This window comes from Camelus dromedarius, chromosome 15, assembly GCF_036321535.1.
Source record: "Camelus dromedarius isolate mCamDro1 chromosome 15, mCamDro1.pat, whole genome shotgun sequence".
Taxonomy (NCBI): Eukaryota; Metazoa; Chordata; class Mammalia; order Artiodactyla; family Camelidae; genus Camelus; species Camelus dromedarius.
This window is the reverse complement of record NC_087450.1, coordinates 12,402,927-12,429,712: the sequence shown is the minus strand read 5'-3', so window position 1 is coordinate 12,429,712 and position 26,786 is coordinate 12,402,927. Positions and strand designations below refer to the sequence as shown.

The 26,786-nt window shown below is 54.4% G+C and overlaps 1 protein-coding gene across 22 annotated transcripts in view; it reads left to right on the top strand.

Moving 5' to 3' along the window:
• The window catches only part of DYSF (dysferlin), a 201,700-nt gene that overhangs the window by 71,826 nt on the left and 103,088 nt on the right, over positions 1 to 26,786 (top strand). For 13 of the 22 annotated variants that reach the window (XM_064494404.1, XM_010994648.3, XM_010994643.3 and 10 more), the window contains 11 exons: positions 1,813 to 1,881; positions 1,959 to 2,002; positions 5,697 to 5,779; positions 12,645 to 12,686; positions 14,309 to 14,424; positions 14,908 to 15,021; positions 16,233 to 16,410; positions 16,942 to 17,066; positions 19,037 to 19,143; positions 24,168 to 24,360; positions 26,468 to 26,623. In XM_064494404.1, coding sequence (XP_064350474.1) covers positions 1,813 to 1,881; positions 1,959 to 2,002; positions 5,697 to 5,779; positions 12,645 to 12,686; positions 14,309 to 14,424; positions 14,908 to 15,021; positions 16,233 to 16,410; positions 16,942 to 17,066; positions 19,037 to 19,143; positions 24,168 to 24,360; positions 26,468 to 26,623 — 1,227 coding nt within the window. The remainder of the gene's footprint in view (positions 1 to 1,812; positions 1,882 to 1,958; positions 2,003 to 5,696; positions 5,780 to 12,644; positions 12,687 to 14,308; positions 14,425 to 14,907; positions 15,022 to 16,232; positions 16,411 to 16,941; positions 17,067 to 19,036; positions 19,144 to 24,167; positions 24,361 to 26,467; positions 26,624 to 26,786) is intronic. The other 9 variants (XM_010994650.3, XM_010994646.3, XM_031467257.2 and 6 more) reach the window with 1 other exon arrangement.

Below are 26,786 nucleotides of genomic sequence, written 5' to 3'. Positions count from 1 at the left end.
GCCACCGCTCATCTCCTCGCTTGCAAGGGGAACCTTGCTGGTGGTTTCTTTTGCATCACCCTGGCTTCATTATGCATATGCTGCACATCTGATCATAAATTCTTACCTTTTACCCTTTTAATACAAACAGTTGCACATTATACTCACTGCTCTGCCCCTTGCTTTTTTTTTTTTCATGTAATATAACTTGGGAATTGTTTCATATCGTAGAGCAGTCCTCATTCTTCTAGATCTGCGTATTGCTGTGGCCTGTGGGTGGACCATAATTTATGTAACCCGTCCTCTATTGCTGGACACGTGGGGCTGTTCCACATCCTCCCTAGTCCAAGCCATGCTACAGTGAATAACCTTGCACATGTGTTATTCTGCACATGTGCAAGTCTTTCTGTGGGATCACGTCTGGAGGTAGGAACTGGCAGGTCACAGGGTATTTGCATTTGTAATTTTGAAGGATGGTGGCCAGTTGCCCTTGGGAGGAGTCGAGCTGTCCTGTTCTCCCACCAGCAAAATCTAAGTGCGCACTTTCCCTGCAGCCTTGCCGAAAGAGGACTGTCAGGCTTCAGAGAATTTTATGACTGATAGATGAGAAATGGTATCTCATTTGTTTGTTTGTGTTTCTTCTATTATGAGGGAAGTTGGGCGTCTTTCTGTGTGCTTTAAGCCTTTTGTGTGCCCGTTCCTGGGAAGTGTGTGTCCCACTCTGCCCGTGGTTCCATCCGATTGTCGGTCTCTCTTCTTTCCTTACTCTTGTCTTTGCTCACACGAGGGCCAGATCCTGGCAGCCATCCCTGCCCCCAGACTTTGCCTGGGCTCTTCTCACAGGGAGGAGGGGAGGGTGGGGACAGGGCTGGCACTGGGTGGACCAGGGATGGAGACAAAGTTCTGGCCCCTGGGGAGGCTGCACCCTCATTTGATAGAGGACCCAAAGCCCCCAGTCTAAGCAGGTGCTCCTTGGATGAGATAACGCATGTAAATGCTACGCATAATCAGGGCCCAAAGCAAATACTCTTGAAGAAGGCTGCTCGTTATTCCCGCTTGTAGGACACACACACCTTCCAGGATGTGTATGTCTGGAACAGAGCCTTCCCCTGCTGCCCTGTGCGGGTACAGGATGCCCCGGGCTGGCTAAGGGGTCTGTGCGTCTCTGGGGACTCCAAGGGCGGAATAGAACACATGAGCCACTGGTTTGGTTCCAGTGTCCGGCTCTGCCAGGTTTCTTGTTTGTGGAGATCCTAGTTTTAAGAGCAGGGCTGAGCGGAGGCGGACTGTGGCTTATGAGGTTTGTCTCCTCCTTGGATTTTCCCTTCACTCTCAGATGCTGGTGCACTGCCCCGGCCCCAGCCCTCCAGCTCCCCTTTCCTCTCCCTCTGTCCCCATCTCTAATCCGCTGGGGCTCACCGTCTTCCAAAGGGGCCAGTGCTCTAGGCTGATGGGCAAAGGAGACTGCTTCTGGCTGCAGGACCCCTGGGAAAGCTGGTCTGAACTCAGGGCCCCCATGTTTAGGGTCATTGGCCATAATGGGAGGTGGGGGAGGGGAATTTCCAGCCAGAGGTATGACATAAAGGAGAAGGGTTGTGACATTCAAGCCTTCTCTCCCTACACCCCTGCTGGGTCTGACTGACCACTGAGCTTTGTCTCTGAAAAGATGCCCTGTGTCTGAGCCCACTGCACCAGGCTCCACGGCCCAGGGCCTTCCGCCCAGTCCAAAGGGTGGCCAGCATAGCAGAGAAGTATGGCTGGCTGGTATGGTGGTTCTCGAGGGAGCCCAGAGTCCCCTCAAATCTCTATCCACCTGTCCTCCATGTCTTCTAGCTCTGCAGCAAGATCCTGGAGAAGACGGCCAACCCTCAGTGGAACCAGAGCATCACGCTTCCTGCCATGGTGAGTCTTGCCCCGCGGGCCCACCCTGGACTTCTTCTAAAGGACCCCACCCCGACACGTCTCTCTTCCCTCCTCAGTTTCCCTCCATGTGTGAGAAGATGAGGATTCGTGTCATAGACTGGTGAGTTCTGTGCCTTGGAGTCTTCAGAGGGGGCTGTTCTCAGGGTCACTGGGTCCTGTGGATTCCTTCTGTTCTGTCTGCATGTCGTGGGAGAGTCTGTTTCAGGTGAGGGAGTTTCCTGGGAGAGGCCTGGGAAGGGGAGGGTGTGGTCTGTTCATTGGAAACTTACTCACAGCCCCTCTCCCAGGAAGAATGAGGAGGGCAGCCAGGTGGGCCTGGGACTGCTCCAGAAGCCAGAGATCCCTGAGGCCAGAAGGGGCCAGGAAGGCTTCCTGGAAGAGATGGAGTCTTTGACAAGCCCAGGATGAAAGCATTCTAGTGAGGAGAGGGTCATAAGCAGAAGCAAGGAGGCTGGAAAGAGCAGAGCTTCTGGGGCGATGGGCTGTGAGCCCTGCAAGGGTTGGTAGGATGGAATGGAAGGCCTCCAGGCTGGGGAAGTGGAGCAGGTTGCCCGAGCTGGGGATGCCACTGCCGGCTTGCAACAGGGGAGGACAGTAGCCACATGGACATCTTAGAAAATCAGTTGTGTCTAACATTTGCTGAGGGCTTGTGTGTTCCAGGCCCTCTGCCCAATGAGCACTTCTCATGCGTGGTCTCACCTGATGCTCAGCTTGACTCCTGACCTTACAGATGAGGGAGTGGGTTTGAATAGATTGAGTGACCTTTCCGAGGTGACAGCTGGGAAGCAGCTGGGAACCCAAGCTTGCTGTTCCCCCAGCCCACCCATTGCTTACCCACTGGGCTGTGCTGCCCGCTCTGTGATGAGACGCTCTCTCTCACACCCGGGGGCCGTCAGGGGTCCACACGCGTCATCTCCAGGGCCTTCCATCCACTAGTCTTTCCCAACAGAGAGTTGTCCTTTCTCTGCCCCCAAAAGGTCTTGGCTGTGCGGTTCCCCGCGTGTTGGCCTTTGGTCTCCCGCCCATGGCACCCCCAGCCAGGAGGATAATGAGAGACTAGGGAAAACCCCCAGGCCACAGAGCCATTAAAGTGTGCGCCAGGTCCCCAGCCCGAAAGAAAACAGCTTGTGAGAATTAGAGGAGAGGAAGGGAGCGTGTGGAGGGCCAGCAGGGAGAGGCCTCTCGGGCCCTGACCACCGGTATGTTCTGTGGGTGGCGGTTTGGGGCGACGTGCTTTGGGGCCACAGAACCATCCTGCACCTCAGCTCGCTGCGTGCGCGCACGTGTGTGGCTGTGTCAAGCGGGGGCGACTGGCTGTGAGTGTGCGTGTCCGTGTCAGTGGGTGCACATGTGCGTGTGTGCAGGGGGGCACGGGGGTCCCCGGCGCTGTGGGCTGGCCTCGCCCGTGTCCGTGTGAGCCGTGTGGGGCATCAGCATACTGTACAATCCAAACACATGACGGAATCTGGTGGTTGCATCTCTGGTTTAGGTTGAAGTGGCATTTTTATTGTGAGTCTATTTTCAGACTTGCTGTATTTTTCCAAAAGCAACCCCAAGCCCCAAAAACCCAACTCCTGGCCAGAAAGCATTCTGCCGCAGCAAGTTCCTCTCCAGAAAAGCGCTTTCTTCCCAGAAAACTCAGATAAACTTGTGTTATTACCTGAATCCTAGCAATATGATATGGTTCATATGGCCTTTGCTCTGTAACTTAATCGTCCATTCAGTTCTTTAAGATTTTCTTCTCCATTAAAACACAGAATTCCCAAAATTACCCTCCTACCCCCACCGCCCCCCCAAAACACAAAAGAACAAAAAACCCCCAGCGCAACACAAAACCTTTTTCCTCCCATTCTCTTTCCCCTTTCAGGAGAGTCAGGCAATCCAGAGGTCAGAAATCCTATTCCTCTCCAAGTGCAGGTCTTTTCTAGGCACTGGTCAGGAAGGCACTTTAAAAGTGCCACCCACTCTCAGTTATCTGGTGTTGATAATCTCACTGTAAAATGTTTAAGGGAATTTTAACTTTCCAGTTCCTGGTAACGTCATTCACCGGGAAAAGTGATACAGATCTGTGCTGACACTTCACTTTTCCAAATGTAGCCCCCGCCCTGAGAGAAAACTTTAAAGCTTAATCACCGATCTGGGAAATACGAAGCGGAAGGAAGGGAGCAGCAGAGATTGGGTGTCTCCTGGCTGGAAGAGTTAACAGAAAAATAAAATCACTATGCCCAGGCAGGTCTTCCACAGCGGGCCACGTGGGTGTCATCGCCCGAAGCCGGCTGTGGCCGAAGGGCTTCCAGCAGGGAGAGAGGGCCTAGGGGCTCCAAGAGGAGGGAGCCTGCTCATGGGGAACCTTCTGGAAGGAGACAGGTCTTGCCCTATCCAGTGTTTCTCAGTCTCGGGCACTGTGACGTTTTTGGACCAGGCAAGTCTTTGCAGCGGGAGACTGTCCTGTGCACTGTAGGATGTTTGACCACAACCACGGCCTCTCTGTATCGCTCCCCTCCATTCAAAAATGTTTCCGGAGGGGGAGGGTGTAGCTCAAGAGGTAGAGCACATGCTTGGCAGGCACTAGGTCCGGGGTTCAATCCCCAGTACTGTCTCTAAAAATTAATAATAAACCTAATTACCTTCCCCCCACCAAAAAAAAAAAAAAAAAAGTGTTTCCAGACTTTGCTAAATGTCCTGGGATCAGAACCTCCGGATTGAGAACCCTTGGTCTAGCCTGACAAGGGAGCAGCAGGTTGCTGCAGTCAAAGCTCTGATGCCCACGTCAGGCACATCCTGCCCGCATCCCAGCTTTGCCATCCTGGTTACCTGCGCTTCTTTATCTGAAATTGGAGCTGGTTGCTGTACCTGCCTCAGGGCCACCGTGAGGATTAAATGAGCCGAGTCACGTGATGGTTTGAGCACAGACCCTCAGCTCTCAGTAGGTGCTCAATACGTGCTGGCTGTTACTAGATACGACTGCCAAGGGGGCAGGGGCCAGTCTGCACAAGACAGTCAGTCTTCTCCAGCTTCTACCCACGGTCCCCTCTGCTGGCTGGGGAGGGGACAGGCCTTCCTTTGGGAGGCAGGAAAGGCCCCACATGATGGATGCAGGCCATGTGTGCTGGGGCACGTGCACTGGACCAGGAGTCAGGACACCAGGGTTTCAGTCCTGGCTCTGCCTCTCCCTCCCAGGCTGACTTTGGGCAAGGACTTTCTGACTCGAGCCTCAGTTTCTTCATCTGTGCGACAGAGATGTTTGTAAAAGTACCTTCTCCTCAAGGCCATTGTGAGGATCCTTGGAGATAAAGGAGGTTAAAACTGCACTGTCATACACAGAAGGATCAGACACAAAAAGGAGCTATGCATTAGCTACCATAAGCTAATGAAGACTGTGGCCTTGGGGATAGTTTCTTTCTGGTCACCTGGTTTTCTCCTTGGTCCAAGTATGTCTTAGCTCCTGGCGCCTTGCCCTCTGTGGGTCTGGGGGTCTGGCTCCCTGAGTGACCTTCTGCTCCCATGACTTGCCTCTGCCCTCCTCCCTCTCAACCTGCAGACGTGTCTGCAGAATCCAGCCCGGCAGCCCAGTGTTGAGATGCTGATGGTGGGTGAGATGGACTGGTTCCCTCTAGACAAGTCGTGAACAACTTTCTTTCCAGTCTCTTCTTCCCTAGGATGACTGGGCCTCAATGGCATGCCCCGTGTGAAGACCGGGGCCCCTAACGATGTGTAACTGAGCTTCCTTCCTGGGTGGGCTGTGGTGTGCTACTCCCCTCCCCCGTTCAGGCCCTCTCTGCCCCTTGCTCTAGGGACCGCCTCACCCACAACGACATCGTGGCCACCACCTACCTGAGTATGTCGAAAATCTCCGCCCCTGGAGGTGAAATAGAAGGTAAGTTCCCCTCTGTGCTGTCCCCTCTGATCCCCCATGCTGTCCCCTGGCCAGCGAGGGAGATGGGCTTGCAGTCATTTAGGACTGGTCCTCGCCTCGGATGGTGGGATACACTGCCGAGGGGTGGAGCGAAGAGAATTCCTTCCTGTAGATGATACTGGTGGCTGCGGCCACGCCATCCACTGGCTTCTACGTCGGCTGGCTGTGCTCTAGCAGCTCCTATTTTGAAATCGCTTTCATTGATGTGTTAAAAAGGAGTTCATGATCATTTGGTGCAATTTTAAAGAGATAATCTGAAAGAAGAATATAAAATGTACTCATGAAATTATCCAGAAGCTTATCCTCCCAGACAAGAGATAAATATCGATTGTCTGGAACTTTCTGTTCGTATGCATGTGTGTACATGAAAAACATTGTTTTGAAATAATTTTCAGTTGTTCCAGAAGTTGCTTTTTGTCACTTGGCAATACAACATAGATGTTTATTCATGTTATTAAATGGTCTTCTACAATATAATTTAAAATAAATACATATATTCTATTGTGAATGCACCATAATCCACATTTAACCAGTTAATGCTGAATATTTTGGTGCTTTCTAGTTTTTTCAGTGTTATAAACAACTAACTTGAGAGTGACTATTTCTGTAGCTGAATCTTTATGTAATTCATGATTTTTCTTATGCATAAATACCTAGAAGTCAAATTGCTGTGTCAAAAGTTTGAACATTTTTAAAGCTTTTGGTATAGATATCAAAATTGCCCTACAAAAAGACTGGACCAATTTATACTCTAATTACTCACTTATTTTTGTTGTACCCTCATCAACACAGGGTAGAATAATGATATTAAAAAAAGAGCTTTGTTAATTTGATGGGTGAATTTCACTGTTGTCTTAATTTTCACTTCATTGATATCTGGTAAAACTGACTGATGTAAATTTAAAAATATTTTAATGATTACCTTACATTTACAAATTATATCTATTTATATACTTTTTATTTGTTATATTGTAAATTGCCTATTCATGCTCTTGTCCATATTTCTGATGGTATGTTTGTCTTTTTCTCATTGTTTTTTAAGAGTTCTGTAAGTATATGGATGTTAACTTTCCCCTGTCATATATGTTGTAAATAGTTTTTGTCAATTTTATTTTATCCTGTAATAGTTTCAACATATAGAAATTTAAAAGTTTTACATAGCCAAATCTATTAGTCTTTTCCTTAGTGAATAAGGCAGGGGTCTAACATTACTTTTTTTCAAAATTGTTCTTTGGTGATACCAACACTATATATTGAGTAATCTTTTCCTTACATTTTGAAATGCCACTTTTATCCTCTACTAAATTCCTAAATGTGTTCTTGGGCCTATTTCTTGATTTTTTTTATTATCTTTAATTGGTATGTCTGCTTATTATTTTTTAGGTTTTGGTATCTGGGTTATGCTGGCTCTGTAAAATTAATTGGAAAGATTTAAAGTCTTTTCTAACATCTGGAACAGTTTATATAACATAAGAATATAGTCTTTTGAGGGTTTGAAAGAATTCACCCATAAAACCATATGGGCTGAGTGCCCTTTTTGAGTGGGTGTAGCACTGGCTCTTTAAAACCTTTCAGTTTCTCTTGTGATCATCAGTATTTTTAATTTGTTACTTTTATTATAGCCAATTTTGATAATCTACATTTCCCTAGAAAAACATTCATGACATTGGGGTCTTCTAATTTATTTATATGGTGTTGTGCAGAGCAATCCTTTATAATTTAAATGATTTTTCTTTATTTGTGGTGTTTTCCCTTTTCTTATTTCTAATGATATGTGTTTGAATTTTCTTTTTTTCTTGATTAGTCTTATTAAAAGTTTTTTTCCCACCTACTTTATTGGAATTTGCAGAGAATCAGCTTTTGGATTTATTTGTCAATTCTAATATTTTCTAGTTATTTATTCTCTCTCTTTTTCTTTTTTTTTTTTTTAACTCTTTTTTTAAACTCTCTTTAGACTTATTTTTTTTTTTGGTTTGTTTCCTTTTTTAACTTTATGGTTAACTTCTTGTGTTTATTTTCAACATTTCTTATTTAAATAATGGAAGTATGGTTTCTGGCCCATATCTCATGCTTTTGGCCTTTCGAAAACCCCAAAGTTACATTTAACTCTATTTTTTACTTTCATTTCTCACATTTATTTTAAATTTATTTCGGTGCATTTTCTGAGAGCAGTCTGATTTGATTCCTTTGCAGCAGTCTTTTTTTCCTGACTGGATGCCACTTGTAGGAATGTCTCTTTTTCCTTGCAGTTTGAAAAATTACTTTGATCTATCTAGATGCAGGACTCTTTTCATTGCATTTTGTCTAAGACAGTGAATTCTCAAATCTGGGTTGAGGAATGATTTTGTTTATTCTAACATTGTAACGTGAACAGTTGGAGGCAGGGTGGGGTGGGGGTAGTGGGTGCTCTGTAAACAGGCAGCTTGTGTGACTTGCTCCAGTCTCCTCTTATGAGTCCCAACCTTGTAAGGTTGTTGTAAGGATCCAGTGAGATTATAAATGAAAAGTTCTGGTACATAATAAACCCTAAAGTACTGTTTGCTGTTTAGCATCATTCTTATTTGCTTTCTGCTTTCCAAATCTGATTTTTGACCCTGTACCAATTCTGCTTTTTACTGCTTCCCACGTGGCTTAAAATTGTTGGCTTTTTTGTTTCTTGACACACCTTCTTTTCCCTCTGTCTTTCCTTTTATATTTTCCCTTTCCTCTTTGTTCTCTCCCTCAAGTTTTGTTTTGTTTCACAAAAGCTATGTCCCTTGTTACTCTATGGAGGATTCCAAATCATTCCCTGGGAATTTCAGGTGAATGCTCTCGGGAGTCTTACAGTGTTTCCTCCCTGTTTCCCCATCCTGGTTGACCCTCTGTCATCCCCCTCCCCCTGTATTCACTCGCTCACAAGATCCCATCAGTGCTGGTGTCTTTCTACAGACAGGATGCCTGAGTGTCTGCCCATCCATCTCCTCAGATCTTTATCTGGAGGACAGGTGAGACTGCCCAGTTTCTGGAAGATTCCACGGAGCACTCTTGAAGTTAACCAATCTATTCTTCTCGGTTCTCTGAAACATTAAAAAACAACAACAACTTTTAATTATAGAAAATTCGAACACACACAAAAGTAAAGAATTCTACAATGAACTCCCGGGTGCCCTACTCGGCTTAAACACCCCGCTGCTCTCTGTCCTTCCGATTTCATCGCTGAGACTTGTAATTGGTGGGATACTCAGAAACTCCCAGAAGGCACTGCTCTCGGGGCTCCACCTGACCCAGCCCCTCCCCCTCCTGACTGTGGGACCCGCTGGTCCCAGGATGCAGTCCTCCTTCTGTGATCGCTGTTCAGATAGGCTGGACGTGCAGGTAGAAAGATGAGAGGTGGGGGGCAATGTCTCATGGGGGTGGGTGGGAGAGAGAGTACTCTAGGCCCTCCCGGACCAGAACTCCTGGCATGGAAGGAACCTCTTCTGCAGTTTTCTGGCCGGACGTCCTCCCCATCTGAGTCCGAGGACAGGCGCCGGTAGAGGCACAAAGTGACCTCACCGTTTTCCAACAGCCCCTGTTTCATGAGGTTCCAGCTGTGCCTGCTGTCAGCCACCTGAGGGAGAGTTTAGATCCCTGTGCCCCCGTCCGTCTTCATTTCTAGTGCTGATGTTGGCCTTGGTCTTTTCCAGGGTCATCATTCATTGGGACTGGGAGGAAGATGTTTATTTGGCCACTAGATGGCGCTCAGGCCATGAGCAACCCAGAGTGGTTGAGGGAATGCATTCAAAAGCGGCAACACCGGCTCTCACAGGTTGTTCTGGACATAAATGAGAATCTTCTTGGAACCAGCTAATTTTAGATGTGCAATTTAAATAGCTTGATTAATATAACAATAAAAGATTAGACTCATTGCTCAACCTGGAGCCATTCTTCCTGACCCTCTCTCTAGACCCGGAAGGTGAGCCCTGCCAAGTTCTCCCTCTTGTCCTGGGGCCACCGCAGCATTACTCCAACTTTCAGCTCTTTGTATTTCCCTCCACATTGGGATGTTCTAACACATCTGGGCCATGCAGGACCTTTCATCTCCCCATTGTTCTCAAACCCCAAACTAAGCTGAACTGTAAAAATGAGTTCTTTCTCTGTATTTCCCGGCCTCATGGTTCACCAGATTATTTGCTCCAGCCAGGAGCTTTTGTTTTCGTGTTTTTATTTTTATTTCCAGCTAGGACAGGACTTAACACTAGCCTCTTAAGCACTTCTGCCCACAAGTTTGCCTGGGCACACTTGAGTATTCCTTGGACCCCGTGTGCCAAGCATTTAGTAAAAATTTTGTTTTTTAATGAGGAGCGCTTTCCTTAGAACCGGCTGTTCTTTCGAAAGGTAACAAGCATACGAGACCCATGAAACTTACACGGTTTCTTTTATAACTTCGTGCATATGAAAATCACGCTACAAAAATAGCACTCGGACAGTTTTTTCCACAGCTCCGAAATCCAAAGTTCGTTTCTTTTTGTCTTTGGAACGTGGATGATGAGGATTTCCCAGCAGTTCTTGGTTTCTCCTCCTGCCTGGCGCGGGCTGATGTCAGGCAGCCAAGCCGTGGGCGTGGGAGATGTGCTGAGAGGCAGAGGGAGCGGCAGGGCTGGCCGCAGGTAATGGCCTTGGCTTCTCTAGGAGACACGGAGTCCCGGTGACCAACCGTGACGTGCAGCTCACTGGCCTGGGCGGGCTGCCCTCGGTCTCCTTCGGCTTCCCCACGTGAGGGAGTTGGGCTTGGCTGCTCCAGCCCCAGAGCTGGGAGCATCCATCCATGTCTGGGGGCTTCCATGGCTCCTCTTCCTTGGGCTTGGGGAAAACACACCAAAACACTTGTGTTTTGGCAGAAGAGTGATGGGGACTAAATAGAGGCTTTGTCTTGAGTGGCTTCACTGGTGACTCTGCCCTTGACTTCATGAGCTGTCTGCAGACACCAGGGGAGACCCGGAGACCTGTGACCCTGCCCCTAAATGAGGACTCGGTGGCCAGTTGACAGCAGGGCCGTGTCTTACTACGCCTTGCACTGTGCCTGTTAGGTTTGCTGAACAAACGAACGGATGAGTGAGGGAATGAATGAAAATGTGTGGTTGGGAGCCAGGCTCCTCTGCATCCCCTCTTGGTCCTGCTGGCCAGCAGAGGCATGTGCTGGTCAGATGGCCGGTGGGATTAGCCCTGTGTCTGGGCCGGGCACTAGTCTGCAGCCAGGACTCAGAGTTGGTCTGTGGGTGAGAAGCCAAGTTTGCTCTGTGAGAAGCACGTGGGGTCGGAGCTATGACCTCGGCCTCATTAGCCCTAGATAACTGGCTGGGCCTGTTTGTAATCATTTGGAAGGAGCTTAAAATGGCAACTGTTTCCTTCCGGTGGGCCCTGGCCATGCTCTCATGGGGCTGCAGCTGTGCCGTGTCGGTCCTCTTGTGGTTGTTGAAACTCCCCTATGACCAGAGGCTTCGCTCCCCCACTGATGAAAACCTATTCCTGTGGACACGAAAATGGCCATGAATTATGGTTTCTGCAGCTCTGGCTTCTGCCAGCCGGCGTTCCTAGCTGAGGCCGGCTGTGGAGAGCTGAGGGCCTGGGTCCGGGGGCCTGCAGCCCCCCTGGAGTCTGGTCTCACCCTCCTTGCTGCAGTCCGTGCTCACTGGGTCAGCCCTGTCCTCGTATCCAGAGTCCACGTTCCCTCTCCTCTCGTCTCCACGCTCTTTCTTTCTGCGTCTCTGCTCATTCTTCCTTCACGATGTTTTGCTCCACTCTTGGCTCTTAACTCCAACTGGGGAGCTATAGGAAATAGCAGTGGGTATTTTTATTCTTTTTTAAGGAGACCAGTAGGTAAAGGTGACCAGTGAATGAAAATATTCGTTTCACCAAACACATCCCTAGGCCAGTCAGGACCCCAGATTTGGTTACACTAAGATGGTTGGAGGAGGAGACAGGGAGGGTCAGACACAAGGTCTTGTGGGAAGAGACAGAATCAGAGAGGATGGCGGAAGGAGACTGAGGGGTGCCGACTCCTTTGGGGGCATCTTGTACCTTCCTGGATGTGAGGGACGGATTCCAGGATGCTGAAAGTACTCGAGACCATCTCCTCCCTTGCTTCTCTTATTTCTAGACACCCCTTAGCAGCATTTAGGGTACACTCAAGTATAGAAATTTCAGCTAATGAGCTGTGTCTGGCACTGCTTCATTTGAAACAACAGGTGCCAGAAGCCAGACCCCAGACCCCAGTGCCTGCTGTTGTGAAAATGCAACATGGGGCCCTCAGTGGTAATACTGGAAATGACCACTAGGTGGAGATCTTGTGCCTTGAAATGCCAACTCCGAGAGAGGCATCAACCTGCCTGTAGGGTGGGGTGCTGGGTGTGTCTCACTGCCCAGCTCTGGCCCTTCCACGTTTCCCCCACCCTGTCTTTGTGTCTGTACTTTGTTTTCCTCACTTACCTGGCTATGATATGGAAAAGCACATTTTCTTTTCTGTGTTATTTCTTGGATGTATTGAGTCAAGCGTCTGGTCCAGTTTTCCACCAGCAAGCAGAGCACACAGCCATGCAGGCAGCCACTGGCAAGGACCCGAGTGCTCGCGATGGCACTGGGGCTGAGTCTGGCTGAGGGGTGCGTGGTGATGCCTTAGTGTGTGATACGTTCACAGCTGGGCTGGGGCTGGGGCCTTGGGCCACATCTGTTTCCCTGTCCAGGAGCTGTCTTTCCATCTGTCTGTCTGTCTGTCTATCAACTGTCCATCCGCACGCCCTGTTCACCTAACCAGTCCTCCACTCAGCCTTGCCCATCCTAACCCCTTTTCCATTTCTTTATGCTACAGAGGAGCCTGCAGGCGTGGTCAAGCCTCCTCCAGCCTCAGACCGTACGTGCCTTCACCTCCAGGATGCCGAGGGGGTGGGCTGTGAGGTTTTTGCTGGAGCGGAAAGGGTGCTGGTTGTGGGGAAGTTTTTGATTTGTCTGAGGTGGAACTGAGATTACCCACCTCAGCCCCAGAGCTTACTTTTGGCCATTACCTCACAACCTCGGTTGAATATGTAAATTGCTTGGAATGCTTTAAAGGCGATTCCCTCCCACCCTGTAAACCCGCTTCCTGAATCTGCTGAGCTCTGATGCTCCAGGGAGTTCACTGTCTCCAGCAGGGAGTGGGTGGAACTGGCGTGGGGGTCCACGATGAGGCCGGGCCAGTGTAAGGGCTCTCGGGGACCAGGAGGAGGCCAGGGTGAGTTGCAAACTCTTGAAGTTCAAATTCACAAGGTAAATTACAGTCGCGATGATGAGTACAGATAATTGGTAGTGCTCACATCAGTTCCGTCCGCCTGGGCCTCCCACCCCAGTTCCACATGCCTGAGCCCTGCATGTACCAGGGACTGGAGGGCGAGTGACGATGGGTGCAGGGCTCTAGGGGAGGCATGCTCCTGCCTTCCGGTTGGTAAGATCTTACCCCCGGGGATGGCTTCCAGTCCCAGGGTCTCGGCACTCAAGAGTCTGCATTCAGTCCTTGGGTCTGGCTCAAGTACTTCCTTGCTGAGGCCATTTATTTTGTGCCATCCTCGCCTCACCCGTGTTCTTATGGATTGGAGCATCCCTGATGGTTCCTGCTCCTGGGCCCACCTCCCACCTTTGGCATTCTGGAAACGCCCCTTCCTCCTTCCTCTAAAAGGGACACCCTGGTTCTCAGGATTCTCAGAGTGCGGCCGGTGATGTCCCATCCTGGGAAGCTAGGTTGTCAACTGGAAAATCATGACATTAACAAAAGCGGGCCTCCAAAAAGGATGGAGATGATGTGGAGAAGAGATTTTCTCTCATCGTTAGTGTAATTCTCAAACTCTTCTCCAACCTGCTCCACTGAAAGATGGTTCTTTGTACAGTGTGGGCGGGGGGTGGGGGTGAGGAAGGAGATGCCAGGGTGAGTACAGGCTATTAGGCGGTCTGTCTCAACTTTGTAAGGGTACAAGGGTGGAGAAGACATGTACCCGGGGGCTGCCCTGTATGTGGGGTGACATCGAGCTGGGGCCCATCCCTGGTGTTTGGGAGATGGCGTCTCTGGTCACCAGGCCCTTGGGTCTCCTTTGTGCCACTTCCCAGGCGGGAAGTACACATGAGGATGGGGTGTAGGACACGGGGCGGCCTGAGAGGGACAGGGCAGTGGGGGTCCCTGAGCCCCAGCTTTGCGTGCTGGCTGAATGCGTGTGCTAAGGGTTAGACCATTTTGGGTCAGGTCTCTGTGTAGTTGTATGTTCCCTTTCATCTTGGCCTCAGTTCCCTCCTCTGCGAAACAAGGCTGGTAGAAGCAGTGCGCATGTCCGTATCTCAGGGTGGTGGTGAGGGTTAGAGGGAGACGGTGGTAGCTCTCATCGGGGGCTGCACCCGGTGCATGTGCGAGGAACTGAGGGCTGGCGATGGGCTCTGGCCCGAAGGGGGCTGAGTTGAGCGCTAGAAGGCCCCGCTGGGCAGGCCCCTCTGATCCGCACTTGTGTTTCCCAGTGGACGACCACCTGGGCTTCCTCCCTACCTTCGGGCCCTGCTACGTTAACCTCTACGGCAGCCCCAGGGAGTTCACTGGCTTCCCGGACCCCTATGCGGAGCTCAACACAGGCAAGGTGAGCCAGACCGGAACCCGTAGTCCCGATCCCCAGGCCTGTGTGCGGGGTCTTCCAGCCTGGGCTGGGCAGTATCTGCAGCCGGCCTGGACTCCAGGGACCTGATGGGGCTTGAGTGGGCCCAGGGCCACCTGCTCCTTCCACTTGGCCCCTCCTGGCCCCTTCTTCCCTCCCTTTTGCCACTCCTTCAGGGCCAGCCTGACACCTGCCCCCCTTCTCCCGTTTTCCCAGCACCTGAGGGACCCAGGCTCTATCAGGTTTTATTCTCCCCTGGTGAGACTGGACTCTGCTACTGACCACCTGGGTGGCGTGTCCCCTGAATGCTCTGGGCCACCATTTCCTCATCTGCAGAGTAATGGGATGTGGCTCAGGGCGCTCCTGGTTGCCTGGGAGATGAGTGACCTCAGGGCCAGATCAGGCTCCTTTCCTTCCCCTTCTCCCCTCCACCACCCCTGCTCCTGGTGACCCAGCCTCCCCTCTCAGGGGGAGGGCGTCGCCTACCGAGGCCGGCTTCTGCTCTCCCTGGAGACCAAGCTGGTAGAGCACAGCGAGCAGAAGGTGGAGGACCTCCCCGCGGATGACATCCTTCGGGTGGAGGTGAGGGGTGTGGCTCTGGGAGGGACGAGGAGGGTGGTGGCCAAGTGGGGCTGGCTTCAATGTGCCCTGGCGGAGAGAGGAGGGCTCAGCTTGGCCCGCTCTCCTGTGTCTCCACACCTCTGGGCCTCAGAGTAACCCAACACCTGCCCTGCCTCCGTAAGCAATGTGCAGGGGCACAAAAAAGATAAATGAAAGTATTTTAAAGTCTAGAGCTTGGTGCAAAATGAGAGGCTCTTTTATAATAATAACGTAAGAAGAGCGAACACTTACTAATCCCCGACCCGGTGTCAGACACTGCGCTTGTGACACTGTTGATGTCATTGAGTCCTCCCAGCACCCGTGAGGTGGCTGCTATCAGTATCTCCATTTTACAGATGAGAAAACTGAGGCTTAAGTGTATCAGAGCAGCAAGTGGTGAAGCTGGGCGTGGCATCCAGGAGGCAGCCGTATGGAGTCTGCCTGGTGGTTTAAGCTTTCAGATAATCAGCCGGTACTGGTTTGCATTCTGGCTTGGCCACTGACCAGTTGTGTCATTTTCCCTGTGTGTAACGTGGGGGTAATAGTTACACTCACCTCATAAGATTGTTGGGAGAATTAAATTAATTCATGCCTGTATTCAGTCAGCACTCGGTGCGTGATGATTATGTCCGTGATCTAACGACCCAGCTGTGTAAACCCTCTTCTCTCTGCCTCTACAAAGGGGATCGTAGTGCCATCTTGGTTCAGACTGGGATGTGTAGTTGAGTTCCTGCCGCGTCCTCAGCCCTGTGCCCCATGTCTGGCGGGGCAGTGGGATTCATTCATCTCAAACACACGGGCAGCCTGTGGATGCTCAGAGCTGGCTGTTGTGGAGAAATGGAGCAGTGTGGGCTGGGCGCTCTGGGCAGGGGCACGGGGGGGTTAGAGGCTTCGGCCCCTTCTGGACAGCAGACGTGGGAGACTGGCTCCCTGGGGTAGTGGTGCCATGGCCGCTTGTCTGTGCATGATCTTGGAGGAGCCAGCCTTCGTAGAGGAACATGGCCAGGCACCCAGGCCTGGGATGAGTTTGCTCCAACTTGACCAAATCTGGGCCCCGCTGCTGAGCTGGACCACTCACCACGCATCTGTCCAGCCAGGATCCACTGGGTGCCAGGGCCTGCCAGATGTGTGGCCCCTCCCCGCATGGGTGTGTTCCTTCCTTCCCCCCTGACCCCGGCCCTCCCTGCTCCCAGAAGTACCTCCGAAGGCGCAAGTACTCCCTCTTCGCCGCCTTCTACTCGGCCACCATGCTGCAGGACGTCGACGATGCCGTCCAGTTCGAGGTCAGCATCGGGAACTACGGGAACAAGTTCGACACGACCTGCCTGCCGCTGGCCTCCACCACCCAGTACAGCCGGGCGGTCTTTGACGGTGAGGCCAGAGGCTGTGCTCCTGGCTGGGACCCCGACCACAGAGTGGGGGCCGAGCCCTACATCCTGTCCCCTGCTGGAGGCTTGCCCGACGGCCCTGGCCTGGGCACACCTGTTTGGGGGACCCCCTGGTCTGCTCCCCGTTGTGCTGCGTCTCTCTGCTCACCTCCAGATGGTTGCTGGGACCCACAGATTGAGTTGGCGGTGGTCAGTGTTGGTCCTGACCTGGTCCCAATCATTTATTATCTGGCGGCTGTGGGGCTTGGTGTGGAGATTCTGGAGAATGTGGGATTCCCAGGGTCCTTCTAGCCACCCCTCGGTTTTAAGGTGCTAAGGGGCCCTAGTGAGAGTGGCAGCTCTCTGTTCAACGCATGAAAGGAGCTCCAGCACCTTGTCTGGGCACTGGGGAGCAGTGGCCATGCCACGTGTGTCCACTGGAGTTCTTAGTGGGGGAGCAGGTGCCTGCCTCCATCCTGCTCGTTCCCCGCCGCCCCTCCGCTCCGCTCAGCACCAGGCCCGTGCGTCCTTCCAGGGTGCCACTACTACTACTTGCCCTGGGGCAACGTGAAGCCCGTGGTGGTGCTGTCATCCTACTGGGAGGACATCAGCCACAGAGTCGAGGCTCAGAACCAGCTGCTCAGGATTGCCGACCGGCTGGTGAGTGGAAGCGGGCCCCACCCAGCGCCCTGCGCACGCATGTCCGATGGGTGTCCTCAGACCTGCCCCCGTGGGGGCTAAGTCTGCAGACCTCACGGTGCCTGGAGTCCCCTGCGTCCTGACCGGGCCAGGCTTGCGATCCTGCCCTGCATCCTGGGAAGAGAGGAGAGGGAGGGAGCACAGTCCTGGGGGGACGCCCCCAGTCTGATGTGGGAGAAGCACAGAGAAAGGGCCAGGAGAAACCACGTGGCAATCAGCAGGACCGAGCCTGCAGCCTTTCATTCATTCATTCATTCATCAAATGCCTTTGACTCCACAATCAAAGGTTGTGCTGGAAACTTCTAGCTAGAGGGTAGACGTGAACAAGGAGCTGCCCCTGCCTTCAGGGGTCAGTTGAGTAAAGGAGAGTGCTGGCTCCTGTGGAGGCTCCAAACTTAAGTTCAGGTGACACTACAGGAGTACTTAGGGAGGGGGGCTTGGAGGAGGGAGGGGCCAGGGAGCATCAGGTCAGCCTCGCAGGGCAGCGAGGGGGCCGCATCCAGGGAGGGGAGCTGGGCGCAGGTTAGGATGCCGTTGTAGGGGTCCAGTGGGGCATGGCGTGGCTCTGGGAGGGCGCTGACATCAGGGGGAAGAATACAGGATTGAGATCTAAGGACTTGTTGGCCTGTTGGGTTGGGGAGGAGGAAGGGCCGTGAGCAGGGGCTCCGGTGGCTGGGGAATTGGGAAGCTGGGGAGAGGAGCAGGGGCCCCGAGGTCAGGCGATGAGTCCTGATGAGGACATGGCCCGGGGTTTCTGGTGGAGGCTGGGAGTTGCGGGCCTGGCGCTTGGCCAGAGACCAGAGGAGAATCAAAGTGGGCAGAGATGTGGAGGCCAAGGGCAGGCCGCTGATGATCCTGGCGGTGGCCCCTGGCTGTTTCTGTGAGGCTCGGGGTGGAGGTGCGCCCACGAGATGCGTGGTCCCTGGAAGCATGGGGGAGGCAGGTGTGGCCGTGCTGTCGGGGGTGCGTGCGGGGCAGCAGGGTGGTGGGAGGGGGGTTGGAGAGGCTTGGGCGTGTCTGTGGTGGTGGTGAGGAGGTGAGCACAGCGAGGAGGGAGAGTGGGAAGGGAAAGGGGGGATGGGAACATTAGAGTGGCTGGGAGGGGATGCAGGGCCGAGTGGGGGCTGTGGAAGCCTGTGCCTTCCCCAAGACCGGCAGCTGTCTGGGAGGGAGGGGACTGGCCAACACCCAGGTTTGGGAGAACTTGGGGTTGATGCTGTGCAAATGCAGCATCTTCTGGACCAGCCATTCTCTCCCAAGCTGTTCCCTGAGGGCAGGGGCTGGGCGTTCTTTCCAGGGCCTGTCTGCCTCCAGCTTGGGGGCCCCAGCGTGGAGCACACGGCTCGCAATTGGGAATGCTGAGGTGGGGAGAAGAGAGGGGGGACTGAGGGGCAAGTCCTTGGCCTGAGGGCTGTTCTGTGAGATATCTCGCCCCCCTGCTCAGGCCCGAGGCCCATGGAGGCGAGTTCCAGAGAACAAACCAGAGAAAACTGGGGAACCACATGGCCCTAGGAGTTTAGAGAGGGACCACCCTGATATCACAGGTCGTCTGAACTCCTTAGGGAAGGAGGCTGTGATTCAAGCCTGCTTGGGTGGTAGGGCTGGAAAGGAAAGAGCCTGGGGTGGGGGAGCTCCGAGGTCACTTACCTGTGAGACGTCAGACCTGGCTTGACGGGGGCTGGTGGAGCGTGGAATGCAATGGAGTTGTCTCGCAGCCTGCACACGCGAGGGGTGGGAGTTCCAGGCTTGGGAATTTGGGTCTGCTTGGTGTGGGGCGCTCTGGACAGACGCTGGTTTGGGGCCTCTGGCCTCTGCCTTCTTTGCTCTAATTGTTCTCTCCTTTTTGGTTCAGGGACTGGGCCGTGGTGACGGGGCCTGGGGGTTAGGGGTCCGCTCTGCGGTGACCCGACCGCTGCCTGCCTGTTCCACAGGAAGCTGGCCTGGAGCAAGTCCACTTGGCCCTGAAGGCACAGTGCTCCAGCGAGGACGTGGACTCCCTGGTGGCTCAGCTGATGGATGAGCTCATCGCAGACTGCAGGTAGGGGGTGCCTGGCACCCGCGCGCCCTCCCCTCCTGGCTCAGCCGGGCCCTTTCCCTGGGAGTGTTCGTGTGTGGCAGTGAGCGACGGCACGTCTCCCCAGCCACGCTTGGCCAGCAGTCCAGCCCGTGCTGAGTCCAAAGGTGGTGGAGCCAGCGCGGGGAGTTGAAAAGGTGACATTTAGAGCAGGTCATAAATCTCCCTGCAGCGCGGCAGCTGCGGGCCTGGGGCGGCCCGGCTCACCTGAATGGGGAGCATTGTGTCTCTGATCCCCGACCTCTTATTTCCCTGATGGAATCTCCAGGAGGAGCTGGCTGGTGGGGGTGATGGCGCCCCTCCTTCCCCCAAGGCCATGTCGGGGAGCACGGTTTCTGTTTAGCCTTCTCTTGACACGGCTGATTGTCAACTTCAGGAAAAGGGGGGCCCTTGGGGTGAAGGAGAACAGGGGAACCAGGGCCCCGGCGGAAGAGGGAGCATCTCAACATCTCCATGGCTGGGTGTCCCTCGCTCCCCACCCACCTGCTCAGAACCTTGGTTTCCTCATCTTCAACATTATGGCAGGAATAACTGCTTCATAATATCACACAAGCAAACTGCCCAGTCCTCAGGAAGTAACTTCTCCTTAATTATTATTAAGGAGAAGAAATGTCAGAAGACTTTGATTGTCATCCCATTAACTAGCTTTGTGGCTTTCGGCAGCTTCACTTCTCTGGATCTCAGTTTTTCCTGCTGTTAAATGGATTTCATAATAAAAGGCAGTCTTTCTACTTTTCTAGGATTGAATGTGAATATATGCAGGTGTATTCTATGCCCCACTCTAAATCTTACCACCCTAGCCCCTGTTGAATGTATGAGAAATGCCTTCATGCTGTGAATGAGAGACTGTGGCTGCCTGCGGCCGTGCCCCTCCTGGTCTTCTGCACCCCAGCTGGGAAGTGCGTCTTTATCTGAAATGCCCCTGCCCCCCAGACAGTCATTCACTACTTCTCCAAACCTCCCTGAGGCCTGGTAGGCTTCGTGCCAGGCGCCCAAATCATGATGAGAAGGGTGCAGCCTCAGCCCTCCCTGGGGTAACACCGCAGAAGCGAGCAAATGAAGGAGAAAGCAAGTTGGGGGGCTCGAGGCAGGTGCCCTGGGAGCTCAGAGCAGGAGGGGCTTAAGCCAATCTAATTCAGGGAAGCTTCCTGGAGAAGGGGATGCCCCATGTGAACTCTGGAGGAGGAGGAGTCAGCCTTTGGAGAGGGGACTGCCAGGCAAAGGCACAGAAGCCTGCAAAGCCTGCTGCCTCTGGGGCAGCTGAAGTCCAGCTGAGACAGGCCTTCGGGATTCACATGGGCAAGCTCAGCCCCGGGGGACATTGGGAGCACAGGGGTCCCCAGGGGTTCAGATGCTCACTCTGGCTGCAGAGCAAGGGCTGGGCCAGGCATGGTGGTGAGGGGAGACTGGACAAGGGCATGGCCCGAGGCACGGGGAGGGGGGCGAGAGAAGCAGAGGGCGGCCTGGACCATTGAGGAGGCATCATGGTGGGAACGGCCTCACGAGGAGCGCTTTCTGCTCCAGGTGCTGTGCTGAGAATTTCATGTGTATTAACTAATCATAAAAATCTTAGGAGGTAAGAAGGGGAATGATGCACATTTTGTAGATGAGGAAACTGAGGCAGGGAGAGGTTAACTGCCCAGATTCACGCGCCTTGTAAGTGGCTGAACCCCTCGCTCTGCCGCTCCGTCCTGGACAGGACGTGATGCTGGCGGGTGTGGGGCCCAAGGAAGTCCCAGAATCGATCCCCTGGCTCTGGCCAGAGCAGCGGGTGGGCAGCAGCACAGTTTCTGGAGGGCTCAGCAGGAGGAGAGCAGGCTTGTGGGAGGAGGAGGAGTTCACGGCTGGGGGAGCTGCCTGTGGGCATCTGCGGTCTGGAGGTCGGAGGTCAGAGGGAGGCTAGAGGGGCACACGGGGGCACTGTCAGCAGGAGGGGAGGGGTGCTGCAGAGTGACTGACTGTGCCCCGCTGCCCGCCCGACAGCCTCGGGTGTGGAGGGCGGGCCGGGGCTCTGGGTTCACCCACTCTGCTCGTGACCCATGCGTGGTGTGGACCTTGGCAGGACGAAGGTGCTTGAAACATCTGAGATGGGTGGGTCCCAAGTCCTGGGCTGCTGCTGTGTTCCCAAGAAGGGCTCCGTTCTTGGAGGACTCGACCAAAATGCTTCTGCCAAAGACTGGCCCCTTGAGTCATCCTCCTGGGGGTAGACCGTGGCCGGGGGCCTCCTGGGAAACCCTGGTCCCAGGTCAGGGTCTTGTGAGGAGGGTCCCATCCTCTTGGCAATGCATCGCCAGGCTTCAGGACCAGTTCCTTCAGGCACCACCCAAGGCCACCAATAGCCCTGGGGCCACAACACGGGCATCCAGGTGCGGGGACCCTGAGCTAGCTCTCGATAGCTGACCACCAGCAGCTCCCACGTTCCTCCAGCCAGCCCCTGCCCATGGCTCCAACATCAGTGTCCTTCATTCTGTCTGACCGTCTCCTGCCTCATCTCCCTGGGAGCCCTCTCCCCACCACCAGTGGTGCCCACTCTGTTCTTCCAGCCCAGCCCTTACCTCTCATCTTTCAACCTGTGGGCCCAACTGCCAGCAGCACATCTCCACCAGCACGTCCAACTCATTCTCTGTGACCTTCCTAACACTACTGTGCCACCTCCGCTTGAGCCCTGCCGTGGCTCCTGTTGCTTTTAGGAAAAGTCGCAGCTCTTGTCCTGGTGGATGGGCCTCTGTCCCCACTCCCTGCCTCCTGGACCCCAGTGGGCTTACCTTCCTGCCCCTCGGAACCTCTGGGCTGGCTCAGCGCCCTGCATGTGCTCCCACCTGCTTCTGAGGCATTGTACACACGCCGCCCCTTTGGCCAGGGCGCCCTTCCTGCTCTTCTTGGCCTAACCAGCTCTGCCAGTGCGGCTTGAGGCCACTTCCTCCAGGAAGTACCCCTGACCCTGAGGCTGCTCAGAGGGGATTTATCTAGCTTACCTGTCTCTTCCAGGGGCTCCCCAAGGGCAGGGCTGTGTCTCGTCTCTGGACCCAGCCTCCAGCCAGGCCCAGCAGAGCTGATGCTCACAAGGAGTGAAATGAATGACCCAGCTGCCAGTTACCTTCTGGGCTGGACATGGCCCCTCCCCACTGCTGTCCCTGATAAAGGCATCCACTCATCACAGGAGCAGGCAGCGACTTTGTGCCTGTGCTGAGCCCTGCCCTGGGCCCACCTGCCATTTCCAAGTCAGCCAGGTGGCAGGGCCACGGCTTCTGTTTGGGCCTGGGGGTATACTGTCATCCACCTTCCTCCTCTGGGTCTCCTTTTCTTCCCATGCCCCCTGTTCTGTGCTTTTGAGGGGTGGGAAAGGGCCAAGACATCTTGTTAGTGGTAGTTATGGGTCCTGGCTTTTTCTTGGGGAGTCTTGGCTGGGCTGGTGGCCTCCATGAAAATCTCCCTTTGGTGGTCTGTGTGGCAGTCCCTCCCAGCTCCCGACCCAGGCTGGGAGCGTAAATCACCCCGGTTGGCTTGCCTCTCCACATCCTTCTCCAGACCCACCGGCCCCCACCCTCAGGCCCACTCAGGCCTCCTTCCCAGGCAGGCCCAGCCCAGGACTCTGGCCCAGGCCCCCCTTTACCCACCGAGCATGCCCCTCCGCCCCGTTCGAGTGGGCCAGTGCTGGAGGCCGCCCCTCTCCTGGCCTGGGGCAGCCCCATCCGAGGCACCCTCGGGGCAGTAAATATTATATTACCACAGGGTGTGCAGTACGTGACCTGAGACAGGCCCTGGGGCTTAAGTTTCCTGAGATGGAGTTTGCGTACCGCTCCCCCCACCCTAAAAATTCAATTAAAAAAAATAACAGGAAAAATGTAGTGCGCCGAGGGCCTGCCAGAGTGGTGTATCTGGCGGCGGCGGTGCCGCTGCGCCCGGCGGTAATTGGTTCTGCATAGCTCCGGGAAATTGGCAGAAAAATAAATCAGCCGGGAGCCGGGAGTCGAGACACCGCGGGGAGGGGAGCGTGAGGTGGGGGGGTGGCTGCAAGTGCTGGGAGCAGAACTGGCGAGCAGGTTTGACTGATGTCCTGGTTGGGAGTCAAGGGCTCAGTGGGGGTGGGGTGGGGGTGGGGCGGCCCCCCTCACCCTCCAGTGGGGGTAAGCTGGAGGGGTCCTGCTTGGTGAGGAAGAGCACAGACATCCCCATCCAGCCCGTCCTGTCCTGTACGATGCTTGTGTGTGTGCTGACCGACCCCGGTCTCTCTGGGGCTTGGTATGCCCAGCAAGAGCCACGTGGAGGACGTTTAGGGAGCCCAACCTTTGGAGAGGATGGGAGAGGGTCAGAGTTCTTTGCCTCCAAATAGGATTGAGTTTAAACCCAACCCCCCACTTAGGGGCCTAGGGCTGTGTTTCTGGGACAGTGTGTACCCCCCATCTCCTCTCCAAAGGCTTCCTAAGGCAGAGGGTTCTGGGAGGGCTGTTGTGGGGCCGCACTGGGTCGACACATGTGTATTGCTGGCTGCCGGCCTCCCCACAGTGTCTGCAGTGGCTTGTCAGGGGTCCATAAATTTCCTTCTTGAAGAAAGTGTGCTTACAACAGAATGAATTCATTTCAGCCGAGGGCAGCTTAGCGCATCGGCCTCTACTCTATGACGAGGATGTGGGGTCAGGGAGGGACTCACTGGGCCTCTGGGGGCTTGCAGTCAGTCGGGCAGAGGGGACACACATGCGAAAGAACTCACCCAACTGGAGGCTGAGCATAAGTTCTAGACAGGCAGCCTCAGAATAAAGGGCTGGGGGACTTCAGAGCGAGAGGCACACTGGGCAGTGTGATTGGGGAAGGCTTTCTGGAAGAGGTGGCTGTGCCTCTCATCAGGCTGGAGAAGTCACCCAGGGCACACGGAGCACCCAGCAGGTAGGCTGAGGGGGTGACGCCTGTTGTGGGGCCCTGTGCACTGTGTGTAAATGCATGTGTGTGCCTGGACCTGGGAAAGTTCACATGCCGTCTCTCTGTCACAGCCAGCCCCTGGGCAATGTCCAAGAGACGCCCTCCGCCACCCACCTGGACCAGTACTTGTACCAGCTGCGCACCCGTCACCTGAGCCAGATCACTGAGGCAGCTCAGGCCCTGAAGCTTGGCCACAGTGAGCTCACCACCACCCTGGAGCAGGCTGAGGACTGGCTCCTGCGTCTGCGTGCCCTGGCAGATGAGGTAGCTAACCCTGGCAGATGAGGTGCCTTCCTTCCTGCCAGGAGCATCAGAACTGGGAGGGACATGGGGACTGTCTGGACCATGATGCTATGCTGGCTCCATTGCTGGGTGACCTTGGGCAGGTGACTTAACCTCTCTGAGCCTCCATGTCCCCATTCACCAAAGGAGAAGAGAGGATACAATGGGATACTGGGTATTGTGGGTCCCAGCACAGAGCCTGGCATGTAGTAGGTGCTCGATAAATGCCCCCAAATGTGCTCAAGAAATGTGCTTAATAAACGCTGCCAAAGTATGTCAGAGACAGAGCTGGGACCAGAATGTAGGGCGCCTGGCTCCAGGTCCAGTGCCAGGGCCTGCTTCCCCAGGGACCCGACTTCTTCTCCCCACCGACCTGTCTGCTGTTGGCCTCAAACCTGCCTCTCCCGGGGCCATGTGTTTCCTGCCTTCCTGGATGCCCCTCAGCCCCGGGCCTCAGGAGGCTGCACCTGCAGTCACTCTGCACCTGTATGTACCCCCATCCCTGCCCCCTGGGGCAGATGCCCCCATCCAGTTCCCCAGGGCAATAGGCAGACCGCAGACTTGTCCAGAATGAGGAGAAAGGTCTGCTCGTATGTCACAGGCGGACACAACTGCTGTCCACTCTGGTCAGAGCCACATGGGACCCCTGGGGGGGGATGGGGGAGATGGTGAGGAAGGATCTCCAGAAGGAGTGTGCAGAGAAGGGCAGGGCCTGAGAGGGGCTTCTGGAGGAGCGACTTGTTGAAGGGGAGAGTGAGGTCCAGGAGGTGGAAGGGATGCTCAGGAGGGGAAGGCAGCCCGAAATGTTGGTCCCTGAGAGTAAGCTCTGGGCTCATCCCTGAGCGGGGCCTCGGGTCTGTGGCCAGTTACCTGTGGGGACACTGTGTTGTTCAGCCCCAGGCTGACCCCCAAAGGGGCTGTGGACCATCCCCTCGGGTGGATCACAGGCTGCCCTCCATATCCTGGCCCAGACCCTGGAACCCTCAGCACAGGTTGTGTCGTGGCTGGGAGGGGTTAAGGTGAGACGGGTGCTGTGGACAATGAGGGAAACTGAGGAGCATTTCTCAAATTTGAGTGTACATCAGAATCCCCTGAAGGTTTTGTTAAAACAGGGTACAAGTCCCATCTGATCCTGTATCTCTGGGGTAGGGCCTGAGAATCTGCATTTCCAGCAGGTTTCCAGGTGTTTCTGCTGCTGCTCTGGGGACTGCACTTGGAGAGCCCTTGGTATCGGGGTTAGGAACGCATATTTAGAATCAGAAACCTTTCTCTATTACTTCTTTGAGCCTGAATTTCCTTGCCTGTGCCAGCCTCCCAGCGATGAAGCGACTCTCCTGGGAGACGCTGAGGGAGGGGGAGGGTGCCAGCAGTCAGCTCTCAGCAGGAGCCCTGCTCAGAGACCCAGGCCCTCCCCACACTGCTCAGCTGCCTTGGGAGCAGATGGACTTAACCAACCGGCCATCTCTCCCGAGTGAGACAGCTGGGAGCAGTTCTTAGGCCTGGAGGCTCCGAGGGGCTCAAGGCCCTGCAGTTTTGTTCTGTGCTGGTCACCATTTTTAGAACCCAGTGTCACCAGGCCCAGAAAAGAGCCAGACTTCAAGGGTTCCTGCTGTTGGGGGGGGTGTCCTCTGGGAGGGCACACACCGCCTGTGGATTCGCTGCTGCTCCCAGGGGTGAGGAAGGGGAGGTGGCATCTTGAGTGTGATGTCATCTCTGGGGTCAAATGAAATCCTCCGATGTCTACCCCCAGGGAGCATCTGTCTGCCCACCAGGGGAGGGGATCTAAGAACCCAAGCTCAGGGCTTCAGGCAGGAGTGTCTCTTCCCAGAAAATGAGAACGCAGCTCAGTGAATTCTTGGCCGGCTCCTCGTGTGAGCCGGGGGCAGCCTGGTGCCCTGTCCTTGGGGGCTCATAGCCACTGACAACAGAGGTGCCCAGCCAGCCCTGGGAGGTCAAAGGGGCGGCTGTGGGTGGGCAGCACGAAGGGTGGGAACTGGGAGGAGAGGCCTGGGGAGACAAGCTCACGGTGGGCTGAAGATGGGGGCTTGGGTGGCCCCCGTCCCTACGCTGACTGCCGCCTTCTCTCCAGCCCCAGAACAGCCTGCCTGACATCGTCATTTGGATGCTGCAGGGAGACAAGCGAGTGGCGTACCAGCGGGTGCCCGCCCACGAGGTCCTCTTCTCCCGCCGGGGCGCCAGCTACTGCGGCAAGAATTGTGGAAAGCTGCAGACGATATTTCTGAAAGTGGGTTCTTTATCCTCAAGCCATGTGCATACCTTCTCACCCCCAGAGCTGTGCGCTCCCCTTCTGTTTCCCCTCCTGTTCTCTGTCAGACTCAGCGTTTTTAGGCTCTGGTCTCAGAAGGAACTGAGGGCTTTGCATAGAATGACTTCCCTTGTCCTCTCTC